Source organism: Macaca fascicularis, chromosome 7, assembly GCF_037993035.2.
Source record: "Macaca fascicularis isolate 582-1 chromosome 7, T2T-MFA8v1.1".
Taxonomy (NCBI): domain Eukaryota; kingdom Metazoa; phylum Chordata; class Mammalia; order Primates; family Cercopithecidae; genus Macaca; species Macaca fascicularis.
Genome location: NC_088381.1, coordinates 170,479,340 through 170,506,063, shown reverse-complemented (window position 1 = coordinate 170,506,063; position 26,724 = coordinate 170,479,340). Strand labels below are relative to the sequence as shown.

At 44.1% G+C, this 26,724-nt stretch overlaps 1 protein-coding gene across 7 annotated transcripts in view; it reads right to left on the bottom strand.

The window, feature by feature from the left end:
- The window catches only part of TECPR2 (tectonin beta-propeller repeat containing 2), a 137,946-nt gene that overhangs the window by 109,209 nt on the left and 2,013 nt on the right, over positions 1-26,724 (bottom strand). For 4 of the 7 annotated variants that reach the window (XR_012416151.1, XM_045397017.3, XM_073998287.1 and 1 more), the window contains exon 2: positions 14,480-14,770. Coding sequence is in view for 5 of the 7 variants with exons in the window: in XM_045397017.3 (XP_045252952.1) it covers positions 14,480-14,698 (219 nt within the window). In the remaining 2 variants the exon portion in view is untranslated. Of the gene's footprint in view, positions 1-14,479; positions 14,771-20,801; positions 21,000-21,177; positions 21,307-26,724 lie in introns of those variants that run through there. The other 3 variants (XM_073998286.1, XM_065518512.2, XM_045397019.3) reach the window with 3 other exon arrangements.

Below are 26,724 nucleotides of genomic sequence, written 5' to 3'. Positions count from 1 at the left end.
AAATACAAAAAAATTAGCTGGGTGTGATGGTGGGCGCCTGTAATCCCAGCTACTCAGGAGGCTGAGGCAGGAGAATTGCTTGAGCCCGGGAGGCAGAGGTTGCAGTGAGCCGAGATCACACCATTGCACTCCAGCCTGGGCAACAAGAGCAAAACTCCGTCTAACACAAAACAAAACAAAAAGACAAACAAAAAAAAGGGGTTTCAGTAGGAAATGAAAAGAGAGGATAACGAAAGTGGTATCTTCAGAAATAAAGGTTAAACAGTTTCCAAAATTCAACAAAGACATATCCTCGGAAGCTCAACCTTTGCAAAAGACAAGGGTGCTGCCTTCAGGAGGCCTCAGAATCTAGGAAAAGGAGCAAGACTTCATCAATAATACAAGAGCAACGCACTATTGGCACTGACAGCCGTGTACAGGTGGGTAATGGGGAGAATGCGATCGACTCTGCCAAGTGCAGAGAGGGGAGGGCAGGAAAGGTGCTTAGGATGCCAGCTGGTTAAATATGAAGTAACTCATTTTATGGTATGCTCCTTGCCTTCATTTTTAAAATAATGATTATCTGTCCATGACTATATATAACATGTTCAGCTTAAAGAACAATTAAAAAATGAGCACCCATGAAATCCCCATGTAGCTTGGGAAAGGGACCATTAACAGCACCTTTGAAGCTCTTGTGTGCCTCTCCCTGACTACATACCCCACCCCACCAAAACCACTCTCCTAACATTGAGATGAAATATTCTCTTGCTTTGATTCATAGCTTTACCACACACACATATATCTTTAAAAACCATAGTTTTAGGCCTGGCACAGTGGCTCATGCCTGTAATCCCAGCACTTTTGGAGGCCAAAGTGGGTGGATCACTTGAGGTCAGGAGTTCGAGACCAGCCTAGCCAACATGGTGAAACTCTGGTCTCTACTAAAAACATAAAATATTGGCCGGGCGTGGTGGTGCACACCTGTAATCCCAGCTATTTGGGAGGCTGAGGCAGGAGAATCTCTTGAACCCAGAGGCAAAGGTTGCAGTGAGCCGAGATCATGCCACTGCACTCCAGCCTGGGCAACAGGGCGAGAATCTGTCTCAAAAAACAAAACACAAACCCATAGTTTTACCTAACATGCAGATTTACAATGGTGAATTAGCACATGTAGGGTCTGGCCCTCTACCTTCCTGACCCAGATACTCAATCTTTTTAGCGTCCTGCTGTTAATCAGCCCAGGGAGGTTGTCTCATGATCATATAATATTCAAGAAATTGCAGTTTAAGCTGGAAAACCAATTTATTATTTTACATTGAAGTAACGGTCATACAAATTAGATGTTAAGATAGGTTCTCTCTCTCTGTCTCTCTCTCTCTATATATATATATATGTTCCTCCCCTGATATACATGGGCAGCAACTTTTAGTCCAAAAGTTGCTTGGCAAGCGTGGTGTAATTTCTGATCAAACCACTGTAAGTGTTAGATCTCAGGAAGGGTCCCACAGCATGAGTCATTTCGGATACAAATATCTGCCCACAGCCAGCCACACCAGCAGGATCACAGCTCTCAAAAGCTATCTCTCCCACTAAACAGGTAATTTGGCCCAATTTCTGGTTTTCCTAACTGACACAGTGTAGAGTCCACTTTCTTCCTTCTGCCACATACATTCTCCTTTTTTGATCTAGGGACAATTCAGTCTTATTCTAGCCAGGGAGCCATTCTGTCTCTTTAAGACAACTTTGCCCATTTCCGATCTCATCTATTGTGTTTAACTCTCCTTTTCCTTCATTTCCAACTTCCCAGGGGGCATTTATTGCTACCCTCATTGTAGCAACATAAATTCCTCAAACAGAAATCCAGCAATCAAAAAGCTTAAGGAAAAAAAAAAAGTTTTTGATTTGAAAGGTGTCAGGAATGGTTTTCTGGACAAACACCTCACCATTACAACAGCATTCAGCTAACCTTCTTGGCCTCCTTGGCAGGCAGCTTTCCTTTCATACACAAGACAAAACTACATTGGGAAAAAGTGTTCTTTGTGAGCAGGTTCATGGGAACCGAAGTCTGACAAAGCTTTCTTTATGAGCTTCCTTTAGTAGGTCAAAGCTTAACCTTCAGTAGAAACCACTAGCATACCAAATAATTGATCTGAAATATTTTGAAATATTTAAGAAGACCAAATATGAATTCATTCAATTCTTAAGAATGGTTTCACTATTTTCCTCCTTTTACTAACAAAGAACAACTGTTTAATGTTTGAATACTAATACAACTTTTTAATGATCTGGAAGTTAAACAAAGACATCTGCTTTTCTGGAATAATTTTCTTAACTCCGTAGAACAAAACCAAGTAGGGAATATCCACTGGAGTTGAAGGAAGAAGCCTAAAGCCGGGGACTCTATCATTAGAGAAGACTTGAAGGAGAAAGAGACAAGGCAAATTCCCGGTAAAGGAAACGATTACACTGCCAGCAGAAACTCAGCAGTCAAGAGACAGTGGCATCAACACTTTAAAGTGCTCAGACAAAATAACCGTATGAAGTGAGGTAGGGATCCAGTTTCATTTTTCTCCGCATTCATAACCAACTGTTCCGCACTATTTACTGAAAAAGACTTCGTCGTATCACCTTTGCAGTGACTCAAATATCCATATATGTGGGTCTTCTGACTTCTCTAATCTGTTCCAATGATCTACGTATCTTTTCGTGTGCTAATACCACACTCCCTTAATTACTAAAGCTTTAGAAGTCTGGTTACCCAATAGCAACTTCTCCCATTTGCTTCCTCTTTTCCACTAGTATGACTATTCCTAGTATCACTAGTATCACTACAATTTCATATACATTTTTAAATCAGCTTATCTTATTTATTTATTTGTTAAGACGGAGACGCTCTGTCACCCAGGCTGGAGTGCAGTGCCATAATCTCGGCTCGCTGCAACCTCTGCCTCCCAGGTTCAAATGATTCTCCTGCCTCAGCCTCCTAAGTAGCTGGGACGACAGGTGTGTGCCACCATACCAGCTAATTTTTGTATTTTTTTTTTAATTTTTATTTATTTTTTTGAGATGGAGTTTCACTCTTGTCACCTAGGCTGGAGTGCAGTGGCGTGATCTCGGCTCACTGCAGCCTCCACCTCCCGGGTTCAAGTGATTCTCCGGCCTCAACCTCCTGAGTAGCTGGGACTATAGGCACCCACCACCATGCCCAGCTAATTTTTGTATTTTTAGTAGAGATGGGGTTTTACTACACTGGCCAGGCTGCTCTCAAACTCCTGACCCCAAGTGATCCGCCCACCGTGGCCTCCCAAAGTGCTGGGATTACAGGCCTCCCAAAGTGCCGGCCTTGTTTTTTTTAAATTAATATTTTTTAAAAAGCCTGTTGGAGTCAGGCGCGGTGGCTCACCCCTGTAATCCCAGCACTTTGGGAGGCTGAGGCGGGTGGATCACGAGGTCAGGAGATGGAGACCATCCTGGCTAACATGGTGAAACTCCGTCTCTACTAAAAATACAAAAAGTAGCCGGGTGTGGTGGCGGGCGCCTGTGGTCCTAGCTACTCAGGAGGCTGAGGCAGGAGAATGGCATGAACCCAGGAGGCAGAGCTTGCAGTGAGCTGAGATCCGGCCACTGCACTCCAGCCTGGGCGACAGAGCGAGACTCCGTCTCAAAAAAAAAAAAAACAAAAAACTGTTGGAATTAAGTTGAACTTAGGTAAATTTAGGGAGAATGGACATCTAATAAAATGTATTTTTTTTCCTAAGAGTCACTGTTAAAAACATTTGAAAGCAAATTTTCCAGCAACCAATGAATGGAAGCAATCCATGCTAAGAAGGACACCAGTGAAGCCCTGTATGGTAATGTTACCAACAAACCAGAACACAGACGTCACAGGCTCCTCATCACTGGACCGAAGAGTTACTCCCACAGGGAAAGACAATGGGAGGCACTGGGCAAACACACCTTGGCTGCTACGGTGAGACAAAAACTCTCCTTTCTGCACCTCTTTAAAATATGTCTAGAAAATATTAGTCAATGAAATATTTGTAACATTCTGAAGCATGACTTTCCTGAATGCAAAATATCCAAGACGTGTTTCAGGCTCAGGGCCTTTCCCTTCTGTCTTCTTGGAATACAGACAGTCAGCATGGTGTGCTGGTCATGCTCTTTAGGTCTTTGTTCCAACTGTCACCTTCTCCCTGGAATTCTATTTAAAACTGCAACAACCTGGCCGGGCACGGTGGCTCACGCCTAGTAATCCCAGCACTTTGGGAGGCCAAGGCAGGATCACCTGAAGTCAGGAGTTTGAGACCAGCTTGGCCAACATGGAGAAACCCCGTTTCTACTAAAAATTAGCCAGGTGTGGTGGTAGGCACCTGTAATGCCAGCCACTCGGGAGGCTTAGGCAGGAGAATTGCTTGAACCCTGGAGGCGGGGGTTGCAGTGAGCCGAGATGGGCCATTGCCCTCCAGCCTAGGTGACACAGCGAGACTCCATGTAAAAAAACAAAAAAAAAAAACAAAAAAAAATGCAACCACCTTACTTGGCACTCCTTATCCTCTTCTCTGGTGTATTTTCCCCTTGGCACTTCCCCTCATCTTGTTTATTTGTTTATGTATCTGGCCGACTTCTCTTACTTTTCTGCTTCTTCCTGTTAGACTGTAAGCTCCAAGAGGGCAGAGACTGCTTATTGTGTTCTTTACCGCAGCTCCACGACCTTTGGGACGGGCACGTACTGAGCACTCAGTAAATACTTGTTGAATTAATTCACGGAAGAGGTGCAGAAATGCAAACTATTATAGCATTCCACCACCAGGTATCATGCTGTGGTTTGTGCAAAGACAGCTCAGAAGGCAAATCCATGAAATCTCATTAGCTTGTTGAATACTAAGGAAAAGGGATCATATGTTTAACTTCAAAACAGAACATTAGAAACTCAAGTCAAGTAGTCTTTTTGGTCTATGCTTATACATGTCAGACCCATATATTTAACACATTTTTAACATTTTTGTACTTGTTATTAGCTCCTTGCAACATTTTCTCAGTGCTTTTGGCACTAGGTAGGAAGAATCTGTGTTTCCATCTGCCCTCTCCCACTAACTTCTGTAGAAAAAAACGGTTTCCAAAGCACTATTCTTGAAAACACATGCAAGGCTATATTTACCACAGAGAAGGTCTGCTTTCCTCTTTAGGAAACATAACTTCATTTAAAAACACAATCTTTCAATCATGCCATACATGGATTTGAGCATAAACTTTTTATTTATCTTCCCGTAAAATCTTAGATTTTCCTAGTTAATCCATCTTTATCTTTTCACGTGGACATTCCAAAGAGACCATGAATCTGTATTCCATTACCCTTGAAATTCACAGACTGCACAGAGGGCCTGCCTCCTCTCACAGGAAGCGAGCACAATGGTTAGGTAATCAGAGATATGTGCCTGGAAGCAGGAATCTTAGAATTTCTTTATCTATAAAAAGTGGGGATTATACCAAATGATTCTAAGACCCAGCCAGCTCTCATGATGAAAATGACAACAACATCATAAATGTTTAATTCACCTCTGGGGTTAAACCACTAATAACTGGCAGCCAAAGCTCAAAACAAATCTTTGTGTTGTTGTGTTTATGTGTGCAATATGTACCAAAAATTTCTAGTAATTCCACAGTAAAGTTTTAAAAATATATAATTCCCTTTCACTCTTCCTCCCTCAGCCCATCCCTTTCTCAATCTCTACCTAGAGTCAAGTAATCATTGTGAAAATTCCTTCATACCTTTTCCTATGTGTTTACATACAGGTATACAGCTTTGTTTCCAAGCTCTAATCTTCTAACTCTAAATTCTACATTCTTGCCAAAAAAAAATTTTATTTCATTTTATTTTTGAGTCAGAGCCTTGCTCTGTGGTCCAGGCTGGAGTGCAGTGGCACAATCTCTACTCACTGCAACCTCTGCCTCCTGGGTTCAAGCGATTCTCCAGCCTCAGTCTCCTGAGTAGCTGGGATTACAGGCGTGTGCTACCACGTGCTGCTAATTTTTATATTTTTAGTAGAGACGGGGTTTTGCCATGTTGCTCAGGCTGGTCTCGAACTCCTGAGCTCAAAATGATCTGTCTGCCTCGGACTACCAAAGTGCTGGGATTATAGGCGTGAGCCACCGTGCCTGGACAAGAAGTTTTATTTTATACCTCTCTTGTGATTCTCCACAATTTTAAGTTTGATATTCAATATACAATGGGTATTCAAAACATGCTGTTGATACTCAGGGCCACCAAGTATGGATTTTGGCCCCAGCAAAGTACATTTATTTCCAAATGTTAATACTGTAGATTTTAAAAGCTTTGTAGGTACACAGTAGGCATATATATTTATGGGTGAAATACATTTAAAGGATAACCAGCTAAAATTTTTTTTGTTGTCATTGAGGCAGGGCCTCACTGTTGCCCAGGCTAGAGTGCAGTGGCTTGATCTCGGCTCACTACGATCTCGACCTCCTGGGCTCAAGTGATCCTCCCACCTCAGTCTCCTGAGTAGCTGGGACTACAGGCACACGCCATCACACCTGAATAATTTTTGTATTATTTCATAGAGATGGGGGTCTTGCTGTATTGCCAAGGCTAGTCCCGAACTCCTGAGCTCAAGCTGTCTGTCTGCCTTGGCCTCCCAAAGTGCTGGGATTACAGGTGTGTGCCACCATGCCTGGACTAGCTAAAATCTTTACATGGGATTCTCCCAGAGTCCCCTTCTATGTTGCTGGATCCAGTAATTTGTCCCAGCTTCCCTCAATCTCTGGTAGAGCCTGTGGATGCTGTTCCACCACATCACATTCCTTCAGAGCTCACGCGACTCACCATATCTGCTATGGTTTAGATGTGGTTTGTCCTTGCCAAAATTTATGTTGAAGTTTGATCCCCAAAGTGGCAGTGCTAGGAGGTGGGGCCTAGTGGAAGGTGTTTGGGCCATGGGGATAGATCCCTCATGGATAGATTAATGCCCTCCTCGTGGGTGAATGAGTACTCACTCTCCAAGGACTGGATTAGTTTCCAAGACAGCAGGTGGTTAAAAAGAGTCCAGTTTCCTTGCACAAGGATGGCACACAAATTTGTGAAGCACTCCATACTAAAAGAAAAAGAGCCAGGTGCAGTGGCTCATGCCTGTAATCCCAGCACTTCGGGAAGCTGAGGCAGGCGATCACCTGAGGTCAGGAGTTTGAGATCAGCCTGGCCAACACGGTGAAACCCTGTCTCTACTAAAACTACAAAAATTAGCTAGAGGTGGTGGCGCACACCTGTAATCCCAGCCACTCAGAAGGCTGAGGCAGGAGAATTGCTGGAACCCAGGAGGCAGAGATTGCAGTGAGCCAAGATTGCACCATTGCACTGCAGTCAGGGCAACAAGAGTAAAACTCTGTCTCAAAAAAAAAAGGAAAGGAAAAGAAAACGAGTCTGGCATCCTTGGTTCCCGTCTTGCTTCCTCTCTTGCCATGTGATCTTTTTTTTTTTTTTTTTTGAGACAGTCTTGCTCTGTTACCCAGGCTGGAATGCAGTGGTGCAATCTCGGCTCACTGCAACCTCTGCCTTCTGGATTCAAGCGATTCTCCTGCCTCAGCCTCCTGAGTAGCTGGGATTACAGGCGCCCGCCACCATGCCTGGCTAATTTTTCTATTCTGGGGAGCAATAAACTTCAACTTTAGTATTTTCTTTTTAATTTGGTGGCTGAAAATATTTAAATACTTATACAGTTTTTCTAAAAGACAATACGGGGCTGGGAGCAGTGACTCACGCCTGTAATCCCAGCACTTTAGGACGCTGAGGCGGGTGGATCACTTGAGATCAGGAGTTTGAATCCAGCCTGGCCAACATGGTAAAACCCTATCTCTACTAAAAATACAAAAATTAGCCGGGCATGGTGGCAGGCGCCTGTAATTTCAGCTACTCAGGAGGCTGAGGCAGGAGAATCATTTGAACCCAGGAGGTGGAGACTGTAGTGAGCCAAGATCACTCCACTGCACTCCAGCCTGGGTGACAAAGTGAGACTCTGCCTCAAAAAAAAAGGACAATACAATGGTGATCAATGAGACACATGTGCTTTATGAAAAACTGGGTTGTAACTGCAACCTGAGTAAGGAGTCCAAATTCCACTAAAGCATATAAACCTTACTGCCAGAGGTTACTTCATATTGAATTAAAACCCAAGGAGCTAGCAAAACTACTCTGTAGAAGTCAAAACCACTCTGTGTTAGAGGTCAGAATAGTTACCTCGGGGAGGGTTAATGATTGGGAGGTAGCACAAGAGAATCTTCTGGGGTGCTGGAAATGTTCTGTATCTTGAACTGGGTGATTAAACAGGCATACACATATAAATTTATCACATTGTACAATTAAAATTTGCAGGCTGGGCACAGTGGCTCACGCCTGTAATCCCAGCACTTTGGGAGGCCGAGGTGAGTGGATCATCTGAGGTCTGGTGTTTGAGACCAGCCTGGCCAACACGGTGAAACCCCATCTCTACTAAAAATACAAAAAATTAGCCGGGCGTGGTGGCAGGCGCCTGTAATCCCAGCTACTTGGGAGGCTGAGGCAGGAGAATCACTTGAACCCGGCAGGTAGAGGTTGCAGTGAGCCGAGATGGTGCCATTGCACTCCAGCCTGGGCAACAAGAGCAAAACTCCGTCTCCAAAAAAAAAAAAAAAAAGCAAACCTTGTGTAAATTATATTTTAATAAAAAAATGAAAAAAAAAAAGTAAAACACAAGGGCCTGGAAAGCCTAGTCTAAATGTGTTGAGGTATGTTTTCTAACTCAGGACATGGTCCATATTGATGAATGTTCCACATGCACTTGTAAAGAATGTATATTCAGCTGCTGTTGGGCAGAGTGTTCTATAAATGTGAATTAGACCAAGCTGGCTGATGGTGTTGCTCAGTTCTTCTGTATCCTGTTGGTTTTCTGTCTACTACTTCCATTATTGAGAGAGGAATATTGAAGTCTCCACATGTAATTGCAGATCAGCCCATTTCTGCTTCATGTATTGTGTGAAGCTCTGTTGTTAAGGGACATAATACATGTAGGATGACTGTGTCTTCTTTGTGAACTAACCTGTTATTATGTAATGTCTTTTTTATCCCTGGTTATTTCTTTGCACAGAAGAAAACCTTGATATTAATACAGCCACTTCGACTTTCTTTCTTTTTTTTTTGAAACGGAGTTTCACTCTTATTGCCCTGGCTGGAGTGCAATGGCACGATCTTGGCTCACTGCAACCTCTGCCTCCCAGGTTCAAGCAATTCTCCGACTCAGCCTCCTGAGTAGCTGGGATTACATGAGTCTGCCACCATGCCTGGCTAATTTTTGTATTTTGAGAAGAGGTGGCATTTCACCATGTTGGCCAGGCTGGTCTCGAACTCTTGACGTCACACGATCCACCCGCCTTGGCCTCCCAAAGTGCTGGTATTACAGGCATGAGCCACTGTGCCAGGCTGCCACTCCAATTTTCCATTGATTAGTGTTAACATGAGGTATCTTCTTCCATCTTTTTACTTTCAGCTTACCTGTATCATTATATCTGAATTGAATTTCTTACAGACAACATACAGTTGGTTCATCATTTTATACCCATCCTGACAATTTCTGTCTTTTAATAGACGTATTTAGATCATTTGCATTTAACGTAACTATTGGTATATTTTGATTTAGGTTATCATTTTATCTGTTTTGTCTGTTCTTTCTGTTTTATCTTCCTGCTTCCCCTTTCCTGCTCTCCTCTGAGTTGTTTCAACGTTTTTTGGAATTTCATTTTGATACATCTACGTCATCGTAGAGTAGTTGCTCTAGGGATTACAATACATAAATACGTAATTTTTCAAAATCTACTTAGAATCAATATTGTACCTCTTCAAGAAGAATGTACAAATGTGTAGGGTACCTTACTCTCTCTTACTTATGTTGTACTTGTCTTAGATATTACTACATCTACAACCATTAAAACTTGATCAGTTATAATTTTTGTTTTCAACTGTCAAATATATTTTAAAGAACTCAACAGGGGAAAAATCATCTATTGTATTTATTCCCCAGGTATTTACTATTCTTCATTCTTGATGTACAGAGTTCCCTTCTGTCTAAAGAACTTCATTTAGCAATGACTTTAGAGCAGGTCGGCTGGCAACGAACCCTCTTAAGTTTTCCTTCATCTGATAATACTTTCACTTCACCTTCTTTCTTGATAGGTATTTTCACTGAGTAAAGAATTCTGGGTTGACAATTCTCTCAGAACTTTATTTTATTTTTCAGATGGAGTCTCACTCTGTCGCCCAGGCTGGAGTGCAGTGGCATGATGTTAGCTCACTGCAGCCTCTGCCTCCCGGATTCAAGCGATTCTCATGCCTCAGCCTTCTGAGTAGCTGGGATTACAGGCATGAGCCACCACACCCAGCTAATTTTTGTATTTTTAGTAGAGATGGGGCTCTCACCATGTTGGCCAGGTTGGTCTCGAACTCCTGACCTCAAGTGATCCACCTGCCTCAGCCTCCCAAAGTTCTGGAATTACAGGTGTGAGCCACCATGCCTGGCCTCTCAGCACTTTAAAAATGTGCTACTATCGGCTGGGCGCGATGGCTCATAGCTGTAATCCCAGCATCTTGGGAGGCCGAGGGGAGTGGATCACCTGACATCAGGAGTTTGAGACCAGCCTGAACAACACGGTGAAACCCCGTCTCTACTAAAACTAGAAAAATTAGCTGAGCATGGTGGCATGTGTCTGTAATCCCAGCTACTACACAGGGTGAGGCAGGAGAATTGTTTGAACCCAGGAGGCAGAGGTTGCAGTGAGCCGAAATCGTGTCACTGCGCTCCAGCCTGGGCAACAACAGCAAAACTCTTCCAAAAACAAACAAACAAAAAAAAGCCAGGCGCGGTGGCTCACGCCTGTAATCCCAGCATTTTGGGAGGCTGAGGCAGGTGGATCATGAGGTTAGGAGATCGAGACCATCCTGGCGAACACGGTGAAACCCCCTCTCCACTAAAAATACAAAAAAATTATCTAGGTGTGGTGGCAGGCGCTTGTATTCCCAGCTACTCGGGAGACTGAGGCATGAGAATTGCTTGAACTCGGGAGGTGGAGGTTGCAGTGAGTCGAGATCGCACCACTGCACTCCAGCCTGGGCAACAGAGCGAGACTCCATCTCAAAACAAAACAAAAACAAAAAACCAAAAAAATGCTACTGTCTTCCAGCTTCCATGGTTTCTGATACGGTTTGGCTGTGTCCTCACCCAAATTTCATCTTGAACTGTAGTTCCCATAACCCCCACACGTCGTAGGAGGGACCACGTAGAGATAATTGAATAATGGGTACGGTTTCCCCCATCCTGTTCTCATGACAGTGAGCCCCGTGAAGAGGTGCCTTCCACCATGACTGTACATTTCCTGAGGCCTCCCCAGCCATGCGCAACTGTGAGTCAATAAAACCTCTTTCCTTTATAAATTATAGAGGCTTGGGTATTTCTTCATAGCAGCGTGAGAACGGGCTAATACAGCTTCTGATGAGAAATCCACAGTCATTTAAATCATTGTTCCTCTACAGGTAATATGTCATTTTTCTCTGGCTATTTTTAAGATTTTTATATTTAGCAGTTTGACTATGATGCCTCTGTGCATGGATTTCTTTGATTTATCTTGTTGGGATTCATCGCGGGATTCACAAGACTTCCTTATAAGTGTCTGAAGCATTTGAGAGATTTCAGACATATTAAACTCATAACTACAGTTTGAAAGATTATGTAATGGTTTTAAATGTTTGGGGAATTTGATCAGTCAAATCCGTGAGCTATTACTCAAAGAGAAGAAATAGCAGTAGTTCTAATTTTTTTTTTTTTTTTTTTTTTTTTTTTTGAGACGGAGTCTCGCTCTGTCGCCCAGGCTGGAGTACAGTGGCCGGATCTCAGCTCACTGCAAGCTCCGCCTCCCAGGTTCACGCCATTCTCCTGCCTCAGCCTCCCGAGTAGCTGGGACTACAGGCGCCCGCCACCTCGCCCGGCTAATTTTTTTGTATTTTTTAGTAGAGACGGGGTTTCACTGTGCTAGCCAGGATGGTCTCGATCTCCTGACCTCGTGATCCGCCCGTCTCGGCCTCCCAAAGTGCTGGGATTACAGGCGTGAGCCACCACACCCAGCCAGTAGTTCTAATTTTTATACAAAAAATATTAATACACGGCCAGGTGTGGTGGCTCACGCCTGTAATCGCAGCACTTTGTGAGGCTGAGACAGATGGATCACCTGACATCAGGAGTTCGAGACCAGCCTGGCCAACATGGTGAAACACCGTCTCTACTAAAAATACAAAAATTAGCTGGGTGCGATAGTGGATGCCTGTAATCCCAGCTGCTCTGGGGGCTGAGGCAGGAAAATTGCTCGAACCTGGGAGGTGGAGATTGCAGTGAGCTGAGATCATGCCATTGCACTCCAGCCTGGGCAACAAGAGTGAAACTCTGTCTCAAAAAAAACCAAAAAAACAAAAAACAAAAAACAAAAACAAAATTAATACAGACCCTAGAGACAGTCTGCCCAAGTTCACATGACGGTGCTGCCATTTACTACCAGCCAACCTCAGGCAAGTCACCTACCCTCTCTCCACCAGCTGTCTCCTTAGTAAATGAGGAAGATAATAACAACATCTGCCTCAGAGAGTTTTTGTGAGGATAAAATGAGTTAATATATGTCTGTCCAAGAAACATAGCAAGAAGGAAAAAATAATTTTTTAAAAAATTTAAAAAAGATATTTTTAAAGAATAATGTCTGACACATAGAAAGGGCTGTACGTGTACCAACCATTTTTATTATTTTAAAATGAGCACAGAGGCTTAAGTTAGTTAAGTTTTAAAACTTTAATATATTGAATATTGATTAAAACACAAGTATCTGTAAACATTTCTCTTAGACACAAAAGCTGTATCTTGGTCCATAAAAGCCCCCTAACCACAGACAGAATAGAGTCCCACGTGGTAGAAGCCACAACTCAGTCAACTTTTGAGTCTCTCACAAAAGTGATGTACTCAATAAACTACAGATACTGACTAAACGGGTGAATTACATTACAGTTCACCAATAGTTGGTGCCAGCCACAACACGGTCAAATAACATCTCCACCAATATCTACAATACACAGAAATGCCTGAGTCCACAGCACTGCAGAAACAGATTGGTCAGGATCCCAGTTCTATAGAAGAGACCTCCGCTAAGAGGTGCATATTCTGGCAATGAGCCAATATTCATATAAATACTTTTCTCATAATAATTTCTTTTTTTTTTTTTTTTTGAGACGGAGTCTCGCTCTGCCGCCCAGGCTGGAGTGCAGTGGCCGCATCTCAGCTCACTGCAAGCTCCGCCTCCCGGGTTCACGCCATTCTCCTGCCTCAGCCTCCCGAGTAGTTGGGACTACAGGCGCCCGCCACCGCGCCCGGCTAGTTTTTTGTATTTTTTAGTAGAGACGGGGTTTCACCGTGTTAGCCAGGATGGTCTCGATCTCCTGACCTTGTGATCCGCCCGTCTCGGCCTCCCAAAGTGCTGGGATTACAGGCTTGAGCCACCGCGCCCGGCCCTCATAATAATTTCAAGAGAAGAACTAGAGATTATTCAAAACTTTGAAAAACAGGCATGTGCCTGCTCCTGCAAACACTCAGGAAAAAAAATGTCTGCTTTCAAAGTGTTATAGTAAGTTTTAAATACTAAAATGTTCTCTCTTTTTTTTTTTAAGATGAGTCTCACAGTGTCACCCAGGCTGGAGTGCAGTGGTGTGATCTTGGCTCACTGCAACCTCCACCTCCCAGGTTCAAGCAATTCTCCTGTCTCAGCCTCCTGAGTAGCTGGGACTACAGGTGCATGCCACCACACCCAGCTAATTTTTATATTTTTAGTAGAGATGGGGTTTCACCATATTGGTCAAGGCTGGTCTTGAACTCCTGACCTCAGGTGATGTTCTCTTTTAAAGTGATGTTAGGCCAGGTGTGGTGGCTCATGCCTGTAATCCGAGCATTTTGGGAGGCCAAGGCAGGAGGATTGCTTGAGCCGAGGAGTTCAAGACCAGCCCAGGCAACATAGTGAAACCATGTCTCTACAGACAAAACAAAAATTAGTTGGCTGTGGCAGTCATTCCTGTGGTCCTAGCTACCCAGGAAGCTGAAGCAAAAGGATCACCTGAGCCCAGGAGTTTGAGGCTACAATGAGCTGTGACTGTCCCACTGCACTCCAGGCCGGACAACAGAACGAGACTCTGTCTCAAATAAACAAATAAAGTGATGTTAGATTTTTGGAGGCAGGAAAAAGTTAAAAACACCAATGTTTTTAGTTATATTCCACTTCAGCTAAAGATGGTTTTAAAGTATTGTTTGAGTGAGGTATTATGGCCATATTCTGGCAAATCAGAAGTAAATTATCTCATCCTAGAACACAAGCATGTTAAGCGTCAGCTATAGCTCGTGCCTCCTCGGGTGAAAAGCAAAGCAAGGCTCACCTCGAAGTTGTACTTCCTCATCTGGTTGAGGTGCCGGCAGTACAGATAGAGCATGCCGATGCTGCTGCCCACTGCGATGTAGTCCCCGTTGGTGTCGAGGGCCGTGAGATAGACCACGATAGAGCGGAAACCCTTCTGGATCTTTGTCGGAATGGCATTGAGGAGATAGTACAACGGGCAGAACTCTCTGAATGTAACAGGCTCTGATATCGATGCCATGGCCAAGGTTTCCACAGATGATCTTCACGCAGGAAAAGAAATGTTTATTTGTCATCTAGGGAAACCTGGGGGCTATAGAACAAAGCATTACAATCCTTTCAATACCTAGTCATGGCAAAAAAGAAGTATGTTTAATAATGGGAACATGGAACTTTTAGGCAGGTAAACATTATAGCTGGAGCTTAAGTAAATAGAGAAAGTAAACAGGTGTCATGAAGATCACTTTTGAGCATTTTACCTCAAAATGCACTTCAGTATGTTCTGACCTCTATGATTTATGTTGTAGTGAATGCCACAGAGGAGTGGCAAGAATACAAAAAACAAAACAGTTCTTACTCCCGAGTAGCTTATGATCTAGACAGGGAGGCAGATGAAACAGTGAAAAGACACAAATCCACAAGTAATGAGGTGATAATTTGTGGGTCTCCATGAGAAGAGAGAGAGATCAGTGGGCATTAGAGTGAATGTAGACAGGGCTTCACCGAACACATCCTGAACTATGGCGCCCACCAGGTTGGACAGGATATGGAAAAGAGAAACAGGAAAGACACTCTAGTAGAGAACAGTGGGCCAATCTCAGACGCAGATATGCTGGCTGTGTTCATGAGATGGTGAAGAACAGGCGCCCTGGCCTGGTTGGATGCCCACAGCCTCCTCAGCGCTCAGAGTCCAGCCACACAGCATCTCACTCTGTTCTACATGGAGACCCACCCACTTGGCACTTTGGCTTCAAAGCTTCCCTTACTAAAGATATGCAACCCTTCCATGCACGCCATCTTTCACAAAGTGCTCACTCACTCATTTAATCCTCACCCTACCTTATAAGGCAGGTAGCAACATCCCCAACTTTTAGAAGAAAGAGACTGAGGGCCAGAGGGTCATGAGCCTCACTCAAGATCAAACAGCTGAGACTCGACTCTCGGTCTTTTCCCTGCAGTCCTAGGCTCTTGCCAACAGCACAGTCACAGCTCTGACAGGCAGGCTGTAACAGCCCAGGCAGATGCTCTGTACCTGATTACACCTGGAGGGATATTTTAGTTCTTCAGGTTCTAAGGAGACTCCCAAACTTGTCTCATAGAAACTTCATGCATCATGGATTTACGGTCTCTTTGAATTGTGCGTTTTCTATTTCTACAGAGTGGACTGACCAACTTCCAATCCCTCTTCTGATCAAATTCATCCAGCTCGTTCTCACCTCGGGGCCCTTGCATTGGCTGTTCCGTCCACTTGGAATGTTCTATCTCTACTGAGTTTTTCCTCCTTCTCAACTGTGCCCTCTTTCATGAGCCATACTTGACTGCTCATCCCTCCACTGAGTTCTCTCTCTGTCACCTCCCCCTGTTTTACTTTCTCTACACAGTCCCTTTCTTCTTCTTCTTCTTCTTTTTTTTTTTTTTTTTTTTTTTTTGAGACACAGTCTCGCTGTGACCCAGGCTGGAGAGCAATAGCAAGATAATGGCTCACTGAAGCCTCAAACTCCTGGGCTCAAGTGAACCTCCTGCCTCCACCTCCCACGTAGCGGGGACTACAGGAATATGCCACCACACCTGGCTAATTTTTTAACTTTTTTTGTAGAGATGAGGTCTTGCTATGTTGCCCAGGCTAGTCTCAATCATGGCTCACTACAGCCTCAAGCTCCTGGGCTCAAGGGATCCTCTCATCTCAGCCTCCCAACATGCTTGGACTACAGGGTGCCCGTAGTCCCGTGCCTGGCCTATTCACACATCTCCTTTCTTTTCTCTGACTGGGTATCTGCCTGCCTGCCACCCCGACACACACACACTAGTCTGTAAGGCCCATAATAGCAGAGCCCATACCTGCCTCACTCGCCCTTCTTTCCCCCGCACAGAGAAACGGGCTAGGCACATCACAGGCATTCAGCAAGCATTTGTTGAATAAATGAATTAATGATGAAATAGGAAAATTTGGCCCAGGAACAGTGGCTTACGCCTGTAATCCTAGTGCTTTAGGGGGCCAAGCTGGGAGAACTGCTTGAGAACAGGAGTTCACAAGCAGCCTGGGCAACATAGCAAGACTCCCACCTCAACAAAAAATATTGTTAAAAATTAGGCATGGTGCTGCATGCCTTTAGTCCTAACTACTCATGAGGCTGAAGTGGGAAGATCACGTTTTTAAAACAAATATTTCATTTTATAAAAGAGGGTTTCACTATGTTGCCTAGGGCTGGTCTCCAACTCCTGGGCTCAAGTGATCCTTCCTCCTTGGCTTCCCCAAGTGCTGGGATTACAGGTATGAGCCACTGCACTCAGCCAGGAAGATCACTTGAGCCTAGGAATTTAAGGCTGCAGTGAGCTATGACTGTGTCACTGCACTCTAGCCTGAGTGACAGAGTGAGACACTGTCTCTTAAATGAATAAATAAATAAAAGGAAAATTTGCAAGGAAGGAATGAGTGACAAGAATGGAAGAACAAAGGCTGTGCTTTCTGGGGTCATTTCTAGTTCATTACTAGAGAAGTTTCTCTGAAAGTGTAGAGCAAAAGAAAAAATATTAAATATAAAATTCTACAACATGGAATGGAAGAGCAGCAAAACATCATCTTTTCTTCAATGTGACCTCGATTCAATGCTGGGATAATAATTCCCTAAACCTGTACAGCATATCCAGTTTTCCAAGCATTTTCAGATTCTATTTCTTTCTTTCTTTTTTTTTTTTTTGAGACGGAGTCTTGCTCTGTCTCCCAGGCTAGAGTGCAGTGGCATCATCTTGGCTCACTGCAACATCTGCCTCCTGGGTTCAAGAAATTCTTCTGCCTCAGACTCCCAAGTAGCTGGGACTACAGGCGTGTGCCACCACGCCTGGCTAATTTTTGTATTTTTTAGTAGAGACAGGGGTTTCACCACATTGGCCAGGCTGATCTCAAACTCCTGACGCCATGATCTGCCCACTGGAGCCTCCCAAAGTGCTGGGATTACAGGCGTGAGCCACTGCGCCCGGCCTTAGATTCCTATATTTCATCTGATAGTCATAATAGCCAATACAGTGAAGTAGGAAGACAGAATATATCCATGTATGAGAACTTTCTTAAGGGTAAATAAATAATAATAATAATAATTGCATTCCTCTGTGATACTTATGAACCCAATCCAACCTCTTTTGCAGTAATAATAATGGGAATAGCTAATGTTTTTACAGACGCTTCTCAACTTACAATGGGGTTACGTCCCAATAAAACCATCCTAAGCTGAAAATATAAGTAAAAATACATTTAATGCACCTAACCTGCCAAACATCTTAGCTTAGTCTAGCCTAACTTAAATGTGATTAGAATACTTATGGTAGCCTAGAGCTGGGCAAAATCACCTAACCAAAGCCTATTTTATCATAAAGTGTTGACTATCTCATGTAATTTATTTAATACCATATTGAAAGTGAAAAACAGAATGGTTGTATGGTTACTTGAAATACAGTTTCTACTGAATGGTATCGTTTTCGTTCAATCTTAAAGTCAAAAAATAGTAAGTTGAAACCTTGTAAGTTGAAAACTGTCTGCACTTAATACAAACTGTTCTTAGCACATGAACCCATTAAATCCTCACCAAAAAGAGAGGAAAAAAAAAAAAAAAGACCAAGAAGTAGGCATCATAGTTACTTCCATTTTTTTTTTCCTGCAATCCCCAAACATTAGACATAAATGTTCCTCCACTTCATGGGTGTGGAAATTTCTCATTCTTCTTTCCAAGGCACAGAAATAGTAAAGGCTTTGTTTCCTTAAAGAGTGCATACATACACACTCATACACACATTGATGTGCCATAATTTATTTAACTTTTTATAACAGTTATAAATGCTCACTATCAAAAATTTGCTTTTTTTTTTTCCTGAGACTCACTCTGTCGCCCAGGCTGGAGTGCAGTGGCATGATCTTGGCTCACTGCAACCTCCGCCTCCCAGGTTCAAGCGATTCTTGTGCCTCAGCCTCCCAAGTAGCTGGGATTACAGGTGCCCGCCACTACGCCTGGCTAATTTTTGTATTTTTAGTAGAGATAGGGTTTCACCATGTTGATCATGCTGGTCTTGAACTCCCGACCTCAGGTGATCCACCCACCTTGGCCTCCCAAAGTGCTGGGATTACAGGTGTGAACCACCATGCCCGGTCTCAAAAATTTGTTAATACAGAAAAGCACAAAGAAGGCCGGGCACTGGCCGGGCGCGGTGGCTCAAGCCTGTAATCCCAGCACTTTGGGAGGCCGAGACGGGCGGATCACGAGGTCAGGAGATCGAGACCATCCTGGCTAACACAGTGAAACCCCGTCTCTACTAAAAATACAAAAAAAACTTAGTAGGGCGAGGTGGCAGGCGCCTGTAGTCCCAGCTACTCGGGAGGCTGAGGCCGGAGAATGGCGTGAACCCGGGAGGCGGAGCTTGCAGTGAGCTGAGATCCGGCCACTGCACTCCAGCCTGGGTGACAGAGCGAGACTCCGTCTCAAAAAAAAAAAAAAAAAAAAAGAAGGCCGGGCACGGTGGCTCACATCTGTGAACCCCAGCACTTTGGGAGGCCGAGGGGGGCGGATCACCTGAGGTTGAGAGTTCAAGACCAGCCTGACCAACAAGGAGAAACCCCGTCTCTACTAAAAATACAAAATTAGCCGGGCGCGGTGGTGCATGCCTGTAATCCCAGCTACTCGGGAGGCTGAGGCAGGAGAATCACTTGAACCCAGAAGACAGAGTTTGCGGTGAGCCGAGATCGTGCCACTGCACTCCAGCCTGGGCAACAAGAGTGAAACTCCGTCTAAAAAAAAAAAAGAAAAGAAGAAGAGAGGAGAAGAGAGGAGAGGAGAGGAGAGAAGGCTGGGTGCGGTGGGTCACACCTGTAATAATGCCAGCACTTTGGGAGGCCAAGACGGGTAGATCACTTGAAGCCAGAAATTTGAGACCAGCCTGGGAAACATAGCAAGACCCTGACTCTACAAAAAATACAAAAATTAGCCAGGTATGGTGGTACACAGAGAATCGCTTGAGCCCAGGAGATCAAGGCTGCAGTGAGCTGATTATACCACTGTACTTCAGCCTAGGTGACAGAGTGAGACCCTGTCTCAAAATAAAAGGACAAAGAAGTAAAGAAAAGTCACAGTCTCATCATACTGAGATATGCCATATACATAGATAGCTACACATACACATATATATAAACATATATGAACACTCGCAGACTTTTTCACTTAATAAATCCTAAGTCTCTTCCATGCCATTAAACATTCCCCTAGAATGTGATTTTTAGTGACTATACTATACAGAAAAACTGCAGAGGATACACTGTATGGATAAACCAAAATTTTCTCAACCAAAAGATTTTAATTTAACCATCATAAACAACAGACACATATCCAAGCATATTCTTGGAGTACACTTCAGGAGGTGAAAATGTTGAATTTAAAAAAAAAATGTATTGCCAAACTGCCTTGAAGAATGTTCATATCAATTTATGCCTCACGTATGCTTTTCCAAAGGACATCTACAGGCCTGTAAGCCACAGCACCCAGATGAGTCAGGACAGCCACGTCTGGGGGCCAGTTGCCCAGGAAGACCCCAGCAGGCACAAGAGAATCCAAGCTATTTCCCTATCTGGGGGCCTCTGGATGGGCTTAGCACCAGGCTTGCCTGTCCTTCACCCACCATTCAGATAGGAGGAGCAGGCTGAGGCCAGTTCCCAGCAAAACTGTCCTCCTGGCAGAAAGAGTGTCTAGGATGGGCTGAGGAAGAGCCACTGTCTCACCGTCCTGTGCTAGGTTTGGGAAAAACAATGCAGACTCAACAAACATTTCTGCTAAGACTTTCTGCTCCTCCTCCTTATCCAATTTTCATCCAACTCCATGTTCCACGCTGCCCAACCCCCAGGTCTCAGACCCACAGCCACAGAACTGACCCTCTTTCCACTGGGGAAGAACTGTACAATGAGTGGCTAATGATACTGAAGTTAAAAAGACCTGAGTTCAAATCCCAGTACTCCTAAAATTACCTGAGGCACCCTGGAAAAATTGCTTAACCTCTCTAGATCTCCATTTACCATCTGAAATGGGATTAGTAAAACATACATCCTAGCTATAAACACAGAGTAAATGAACAATGTCAAAAACACTTACCTATCTTGTATCTTCTGCCAGCTGCTTGGGCCATGCTGTCCACGCCACAAAAGGGGCATCATCCCTAATCCCTCCTCCTCTCCTTTCCATGCCCCCAATTCTCCATTCGGTACATCTCCCACACACTCCAGTGTGTCACCCCTAACTCGGGCCACCACTGCCTCTCACCTACAGCTCTCTCTGGTGCCTAGCTCGTCTGCCCGCCTCTCCCTTCCCCCATCCACGTGGCAAACAGAGGGATTTTCCTGATGTGCAAAGCTGATGTCATCACTCCCTTATTTAACACTCTGCAGTGGTCCCCATCCTCCTCCTGCTAAAGCCCAAGTGTCGCTGGCTTACAAGAACCTCTGGCCTCTGCCACCCCAGGATCTCTCACCTGTCCTCCAGCCACACTGAACTGCTTCTAATTACAACAGGCCTGACCTCTCACGTCCTGGCCTTCACATCTTCTACTCCCTATCTCTAGAAGGCACTTTCGTATCTGCTTTAGCTGATGAGATCTCCTAGCAAGCAAGCGGAAGTGCTGAGCTCTTCACCAATAAGTATTGCCTAATGTTATTTCCTCCTTTACAAATCTCATTACCGGCCGGGTGTGGTGGTTCATGCCTGTAATCCCAGCACTTTGGGAGGCCAAGGTAGGTGGATCATCTGAAGTCAGGAGTTTGAGACCAGCAAGAGCAACTTGGTGAAACCCCGTCTCTACTAAAACACAAAAATTAGTTGGGTGTGGTGGCAGGTGCCTGTAATCCCAGCTTCTCAGGAGGCTGAGGCAGGAGAATCGCTTGAACCCAGAAGGCAGAGGTTCCAGTGAACCGAGATTGCACCATTGCATTGCAGTCCAGTCTCAGCAACAAGAACGAAACTCCATCTCAAAAAAAAAAAGGTGGGCAGATCACTTGAGCCCAGGGGTTGGTTGGTTTGTTTATTTATTTATTTTTGAGATGGAGTCTCGCTCTGTCACCCAGGCTGGAGCGCAGTGATGAGATCTCAGCTCACTGCAAGCTCCGCCTCCAGGGTTCAAGCCATTCTCCTGCCTCAGCCCCTCGAGCAGCTGGGACTACAGGCGCCCACCCCCACGCCCGGCTAATTTTTGTATTTTTTTTTTTTTAAGTAGAGATGGGGTTTCACTGTGTTAGCCAGGATGGTCTCGATCTCCTGACCTTGTGATCTGCCCACCTTGGCCTCCCAAAGTGCTGGGATTACAGGCGTGAGCCACCGTGCTGGGCCGAGCCCAGAGGTTTGACACCAGCCTGGGCAACATGACGAAACTCTGTCTCTACAAAAAATACAAAAAATTAGCCAGGTGTGGTGGTGCATGCCCGTAGTCCCATCTACTCAGGAGGCTGAGGCACGAGAATCAATTGAGTCCGGAGAATCGACTGAACCTGGAGGATCCACTGAGCCCAGGAGTTCGAGGCTACAGTGAGCCATGATCGAGCCACTGCACTCCAGCCTGGGCGAAAGAGCAAGACTCTACCTCAAATCAATCAATCAATAAAAATTTTTTAACATAAAAATAATTTTCCTTATAGTAGCTCTGTCAAAATCATGACATTTAACTTTCAAGAATCCATGCGCTTGATTTGATGCCATCCACTGACAGCTCGCAGCCTCTACACAGCAAGGGCTTGGAGACTGCGGTCTAGCTAGAATGGAGTCAAGGGATTTACCTCAAAAGTGCATTTGCAGAGCAGGTGCACTATTCTACTCCGATAATATGTTTATTTGTGGTGGCTTAGGAAGTCTTAGTGGGTATTACAAAAGGTCAGAATCCCTGGCCATCTCCTTGGCACACTCAGTGATAATCCTACCAAAAGCAACTTCAGAACCCAGGGAGGGAGTGCACAGCTGCCCTTGCTAGGCTCCAGCGGGTACTAGAAACTGTCACAATTGTCTGGCAGGTAACAGCATAACCACGTTTTGAATCAAAAGTGTTGTTCAAGCTGAAATCCTAGTATTCACCCTCAATTCCTCTGTTTCCCTCACCCGTACAACAATCTCTCAACTCAGTCCATCAGCCCTATCTCCAAGCCTCCCTCAAGCCTGCCGCCTCCTCACCAACTCTGTGGCCATGCCACAGTAGAAGCTATCATATCCCTCGCCTACACTGCTGCCATGGTCTTCCACGCCTGCCCCCAGAAGCCAGGCTCATTCAGCTGTCAAAATTAGCTGTTTGACTTCACTGAAATGAAAAGCGCTTGTGTTCCAAAGGGCACCATCAAGAAAGTAAAAATACATCTAATCCACAACACTGACTAAAATTAAAAAAAAAAAAAAGACAACCCACAAAACGGAAGAAAATATCTGCTGGTTATATATCTGATAAGAGGTTTTACCCAGAATATATAAAGAGCTCTTAAAACTCAATAATAAAAGACAATTTTAAAAGCTGGGTGCAGTGTCATGTGGCTACAGTCTCAGCTACTTGGGAGGCTGGGTGGGAAGATCGCTTGAACCCAGGAATTTGAGACCAGCCTGATCAACACAGCAAGACTTCATCTCAAAACAACAACAAAAGACAATTTTACAATGGGCAAGGTCTAAGAAACATTTCTCCGAAGAAGACACACAAATGCCCAGTAAGGCTGGGCGCAGTGGCTCACATCTATAATCCCAGCACTTTGGGAGGCCAAGGCAGATGGATCACCTGAGGTTGAGAGTTCGAGACCAGCATGGCCAATATGGGGAAACCCCGTCTCTACTAAAAACACAAAAATTAGGCTGGCATAGTGGCGCATGTCTGTAATCCCAGCTACTCAGGAGGCCGAAGAAACGAGAATCACTTGAATCCAGGAGGTGGAGGTTGTAGTGAGCCAAGATCACACCACTGCACTCCAGCCTGGGCGACAGAGCGAGACTCTATTTCAAAAAAAAAAAAAGGGCCAATAAGCACACGAAAATATGCTCAGCATCATTAATCATTAGGGAAATGTAAATCAAAACCACAAGGAGATACCACTTCACACCCACTAGGATGGCTACTAAAAAAACACAGAACATGTGTTAGCAAGGATGTGGAGAAAATTGTATACATTGCTGGTGAAAAATAAAATGGTGCAGCCACTAGTCAGTGGTTCTTCAAAAGGTTAAACACAGAGTTACCATACGACCCAGAAATTATATTCCTAGGTTTATGCTCAATAGAAATGATAACACGTCTACAAAGAATTTGTAGATAAATGTTCATAATATCACCACTCATAATAGCCAAAATGTCAAAACAACCTAACTGTCCATCAGCTGATGAATAGACAAACAAAATGTGGTCTATCCACACAATGGAAGCCTGTTCAGCAATAAAAAGGAGTGAAGTACTGATTCACGCTACAACATGGAGGAATCCTGAGAACATTACGCTAAATAAAAGCAACCAGACACAAAACACCACATAGTATATGATTCCACGTATACGAAACGTCCAGAATAGGCAAGCTATAGACAGGGAGTAAGTCAGTGGTTGCCCAGGGCTGGGAGAAGAAGGGGTTAGGGTGTATTGCTGAAGGGTACGGAGTTTCCTTTTAGGGTGATGAGAAAGTTCTAAAATTGATGTAGTGAAGGCTGCATAGCTGTGAATACAGTAAAAACCATGGAATTGTATACAAATGTGTGAACTGTGTGGCATGTAAATTATATCTCAATAAAGCTGTTACCCCCCAAACAACAAAGAGAAAAATCGGTTCCTTCAAAGAGAAATCAGACCATACTATCCATTCTACTCAAAACTCCTCACTTGTTCCCCAGTGCTCCAAGAATAAAAACCAAATGCCCCATGTAGTCTAAGCCCTTCACAGCTCCCCGTCACCTCTCTACCCATCTCCACTTGTCCTCCAAGTTCTAGCTCCACTGACCCACTCTGTCCTGCTCAGGTTTCATAATTATTTCCTCCATGCAGAATGAATGATGATCTCACTTCATTTATCGGGCTTCTTCTCAACCATGGGGTCTAGCTTAAATATCACCACCACAAAAAGGCCTTCTCTGACCAGATCACTTAAGAGTACCCACTGTCCCTTCTTTCCTCTATCACACACGCTTCATAATTCTCATTACAACCTCTAATTGCTTTATTTGCTAAACCATTTAAAAATCATCTCTTCTATGAGAATGTAAGCAACATGGATTCTCTCTTGCTTACCAAGGTAACTCCTAGTATCTAATAATATCTTTGGCACAGAGTAGATGCTCGGTAAAGATTTGTTAACTTCAGGTCTTACTGCAAAACAATAGTCTCAATCCAATATTTAAAACTGGCCTTGGCACAGTGGCTCACGCCTGTAATCCCAGCACTTTGGGAGGCCGAGGTGGGAGGATCGCTTGAGGCCAGGAGTTCAAGACCAGTCTGGCCAACATGGCGAAACCCATCTCTACTAAAAAATACAAAAATTAGCCGAGTGTGGTGGTACACACCTATAATCCCAGCTACTTGGGAGGCTAAGGCAGGAGAATCACTTGACCCTGGGAGGTGGAGGCTGCAGTGAACCAAGATCGTGTCACTACACTCCAGCCTGGGCAACAGAGTGCTATTCCATCTCAAAAATAAATAAATAAAAATATAATGAATAATACTTCCTCAGTCATGAATATTTCAGTTAAAAAAATACAAAACACCACTCTACGGCATTCTTCAAGTTACTATGCTTCCTTTCCCCACCAGCCCCATCACTCTCATAACCCTGGAAGGTGCAGCTAGGCTTCACTGCTGACTGCTAACACCCAACCGCCACCATGATGGCCAATTTCTCAAAACTGGAGCTAGGACTAATACAGAGTCTATGTCATCCACTTAGCAGTACAATAACCATGTTATCAGAGTGCTCTGACTACACTAATGGTTTAAGGATTCTCTCCAAAATCCCTAGGAAGCAACAATTCGTATCCCTATTGTAGAATCTACATTTGAAATCTGGCTATGACATCTATTAATTATTTAAGTATTAAATTCTCAAGGAGGAATGTAATGAGACTGAGGCAATCATTTATCTTCTAAACAAAATTTTGTCACTTCCTTGCTCCCATCCCCATCAGCTACCCAATGGTCACAAGCTAAAGCCTAATACAAGCATGGAAAGTAGACATTACGACAAAACAGTCTGTATCTAACTTCATCTCAGGCCACTCTTCATCCACACACTGTGCACTTCCTAACTTAGCAATCACCCCTCTACTTGCTTCTTCTCCCAGCCCTGGGCAACCACTGATCTCCTCTCTGTCTACAGCTTGCCTATTCTGGACATTTCATTTAAATGGAATCATATACTATGTGGTGTTTTGTGTCTGGTTGCTTTAACTTAGCATAATGTTCTCAAGGTTCCTCCATGTTGTAGCACAAATCGGTACTTCGTTCCCTTTCATTGCTGAACAGGCTTCCATTGTATGGACAGGGCACATTTTGTTTGTCCATCCATCAGCTTTCCATCACAGTCCCTGCACACACCACAACCTATATGTCTCTGTAGAACGAAGTCCCTTTCCCCTCTTCCCTTTTCCCTCATATGTACCCTGTAAGAACTAGTCCTCCTCCACCAGGAAGCCTTCATAGATTCCCTCAGATATTTGGTTGGTCTTTCTCTACTTTCATAGAACTCCATGACGGCAGTTATTACACAGCACCATCATTATCTGTTTTCTCTCCCCTTCAATGGACTCTTTGTCATCTTTGTCTATGTTCTTCTAGTCTATATACTTTGTGGTGCTTAAAAAGACCAATAAAGAGTATGGTACAATCAATGCTCAATACATGTTTGTTGAATAAATCTCTCTCTCAAAGCACTGTGCTAGATTCACCCAAGTATGATAGCCCTAAATATAAAATAGTGGCAAAAATTCGGTGGAACTCTTATGTCCAGGTCCAAAGAATACATTCATTTTAAACTGAACACACATCTTGAGTAACAGCTCCCTTCTACCTTAGCAATTCACAAAG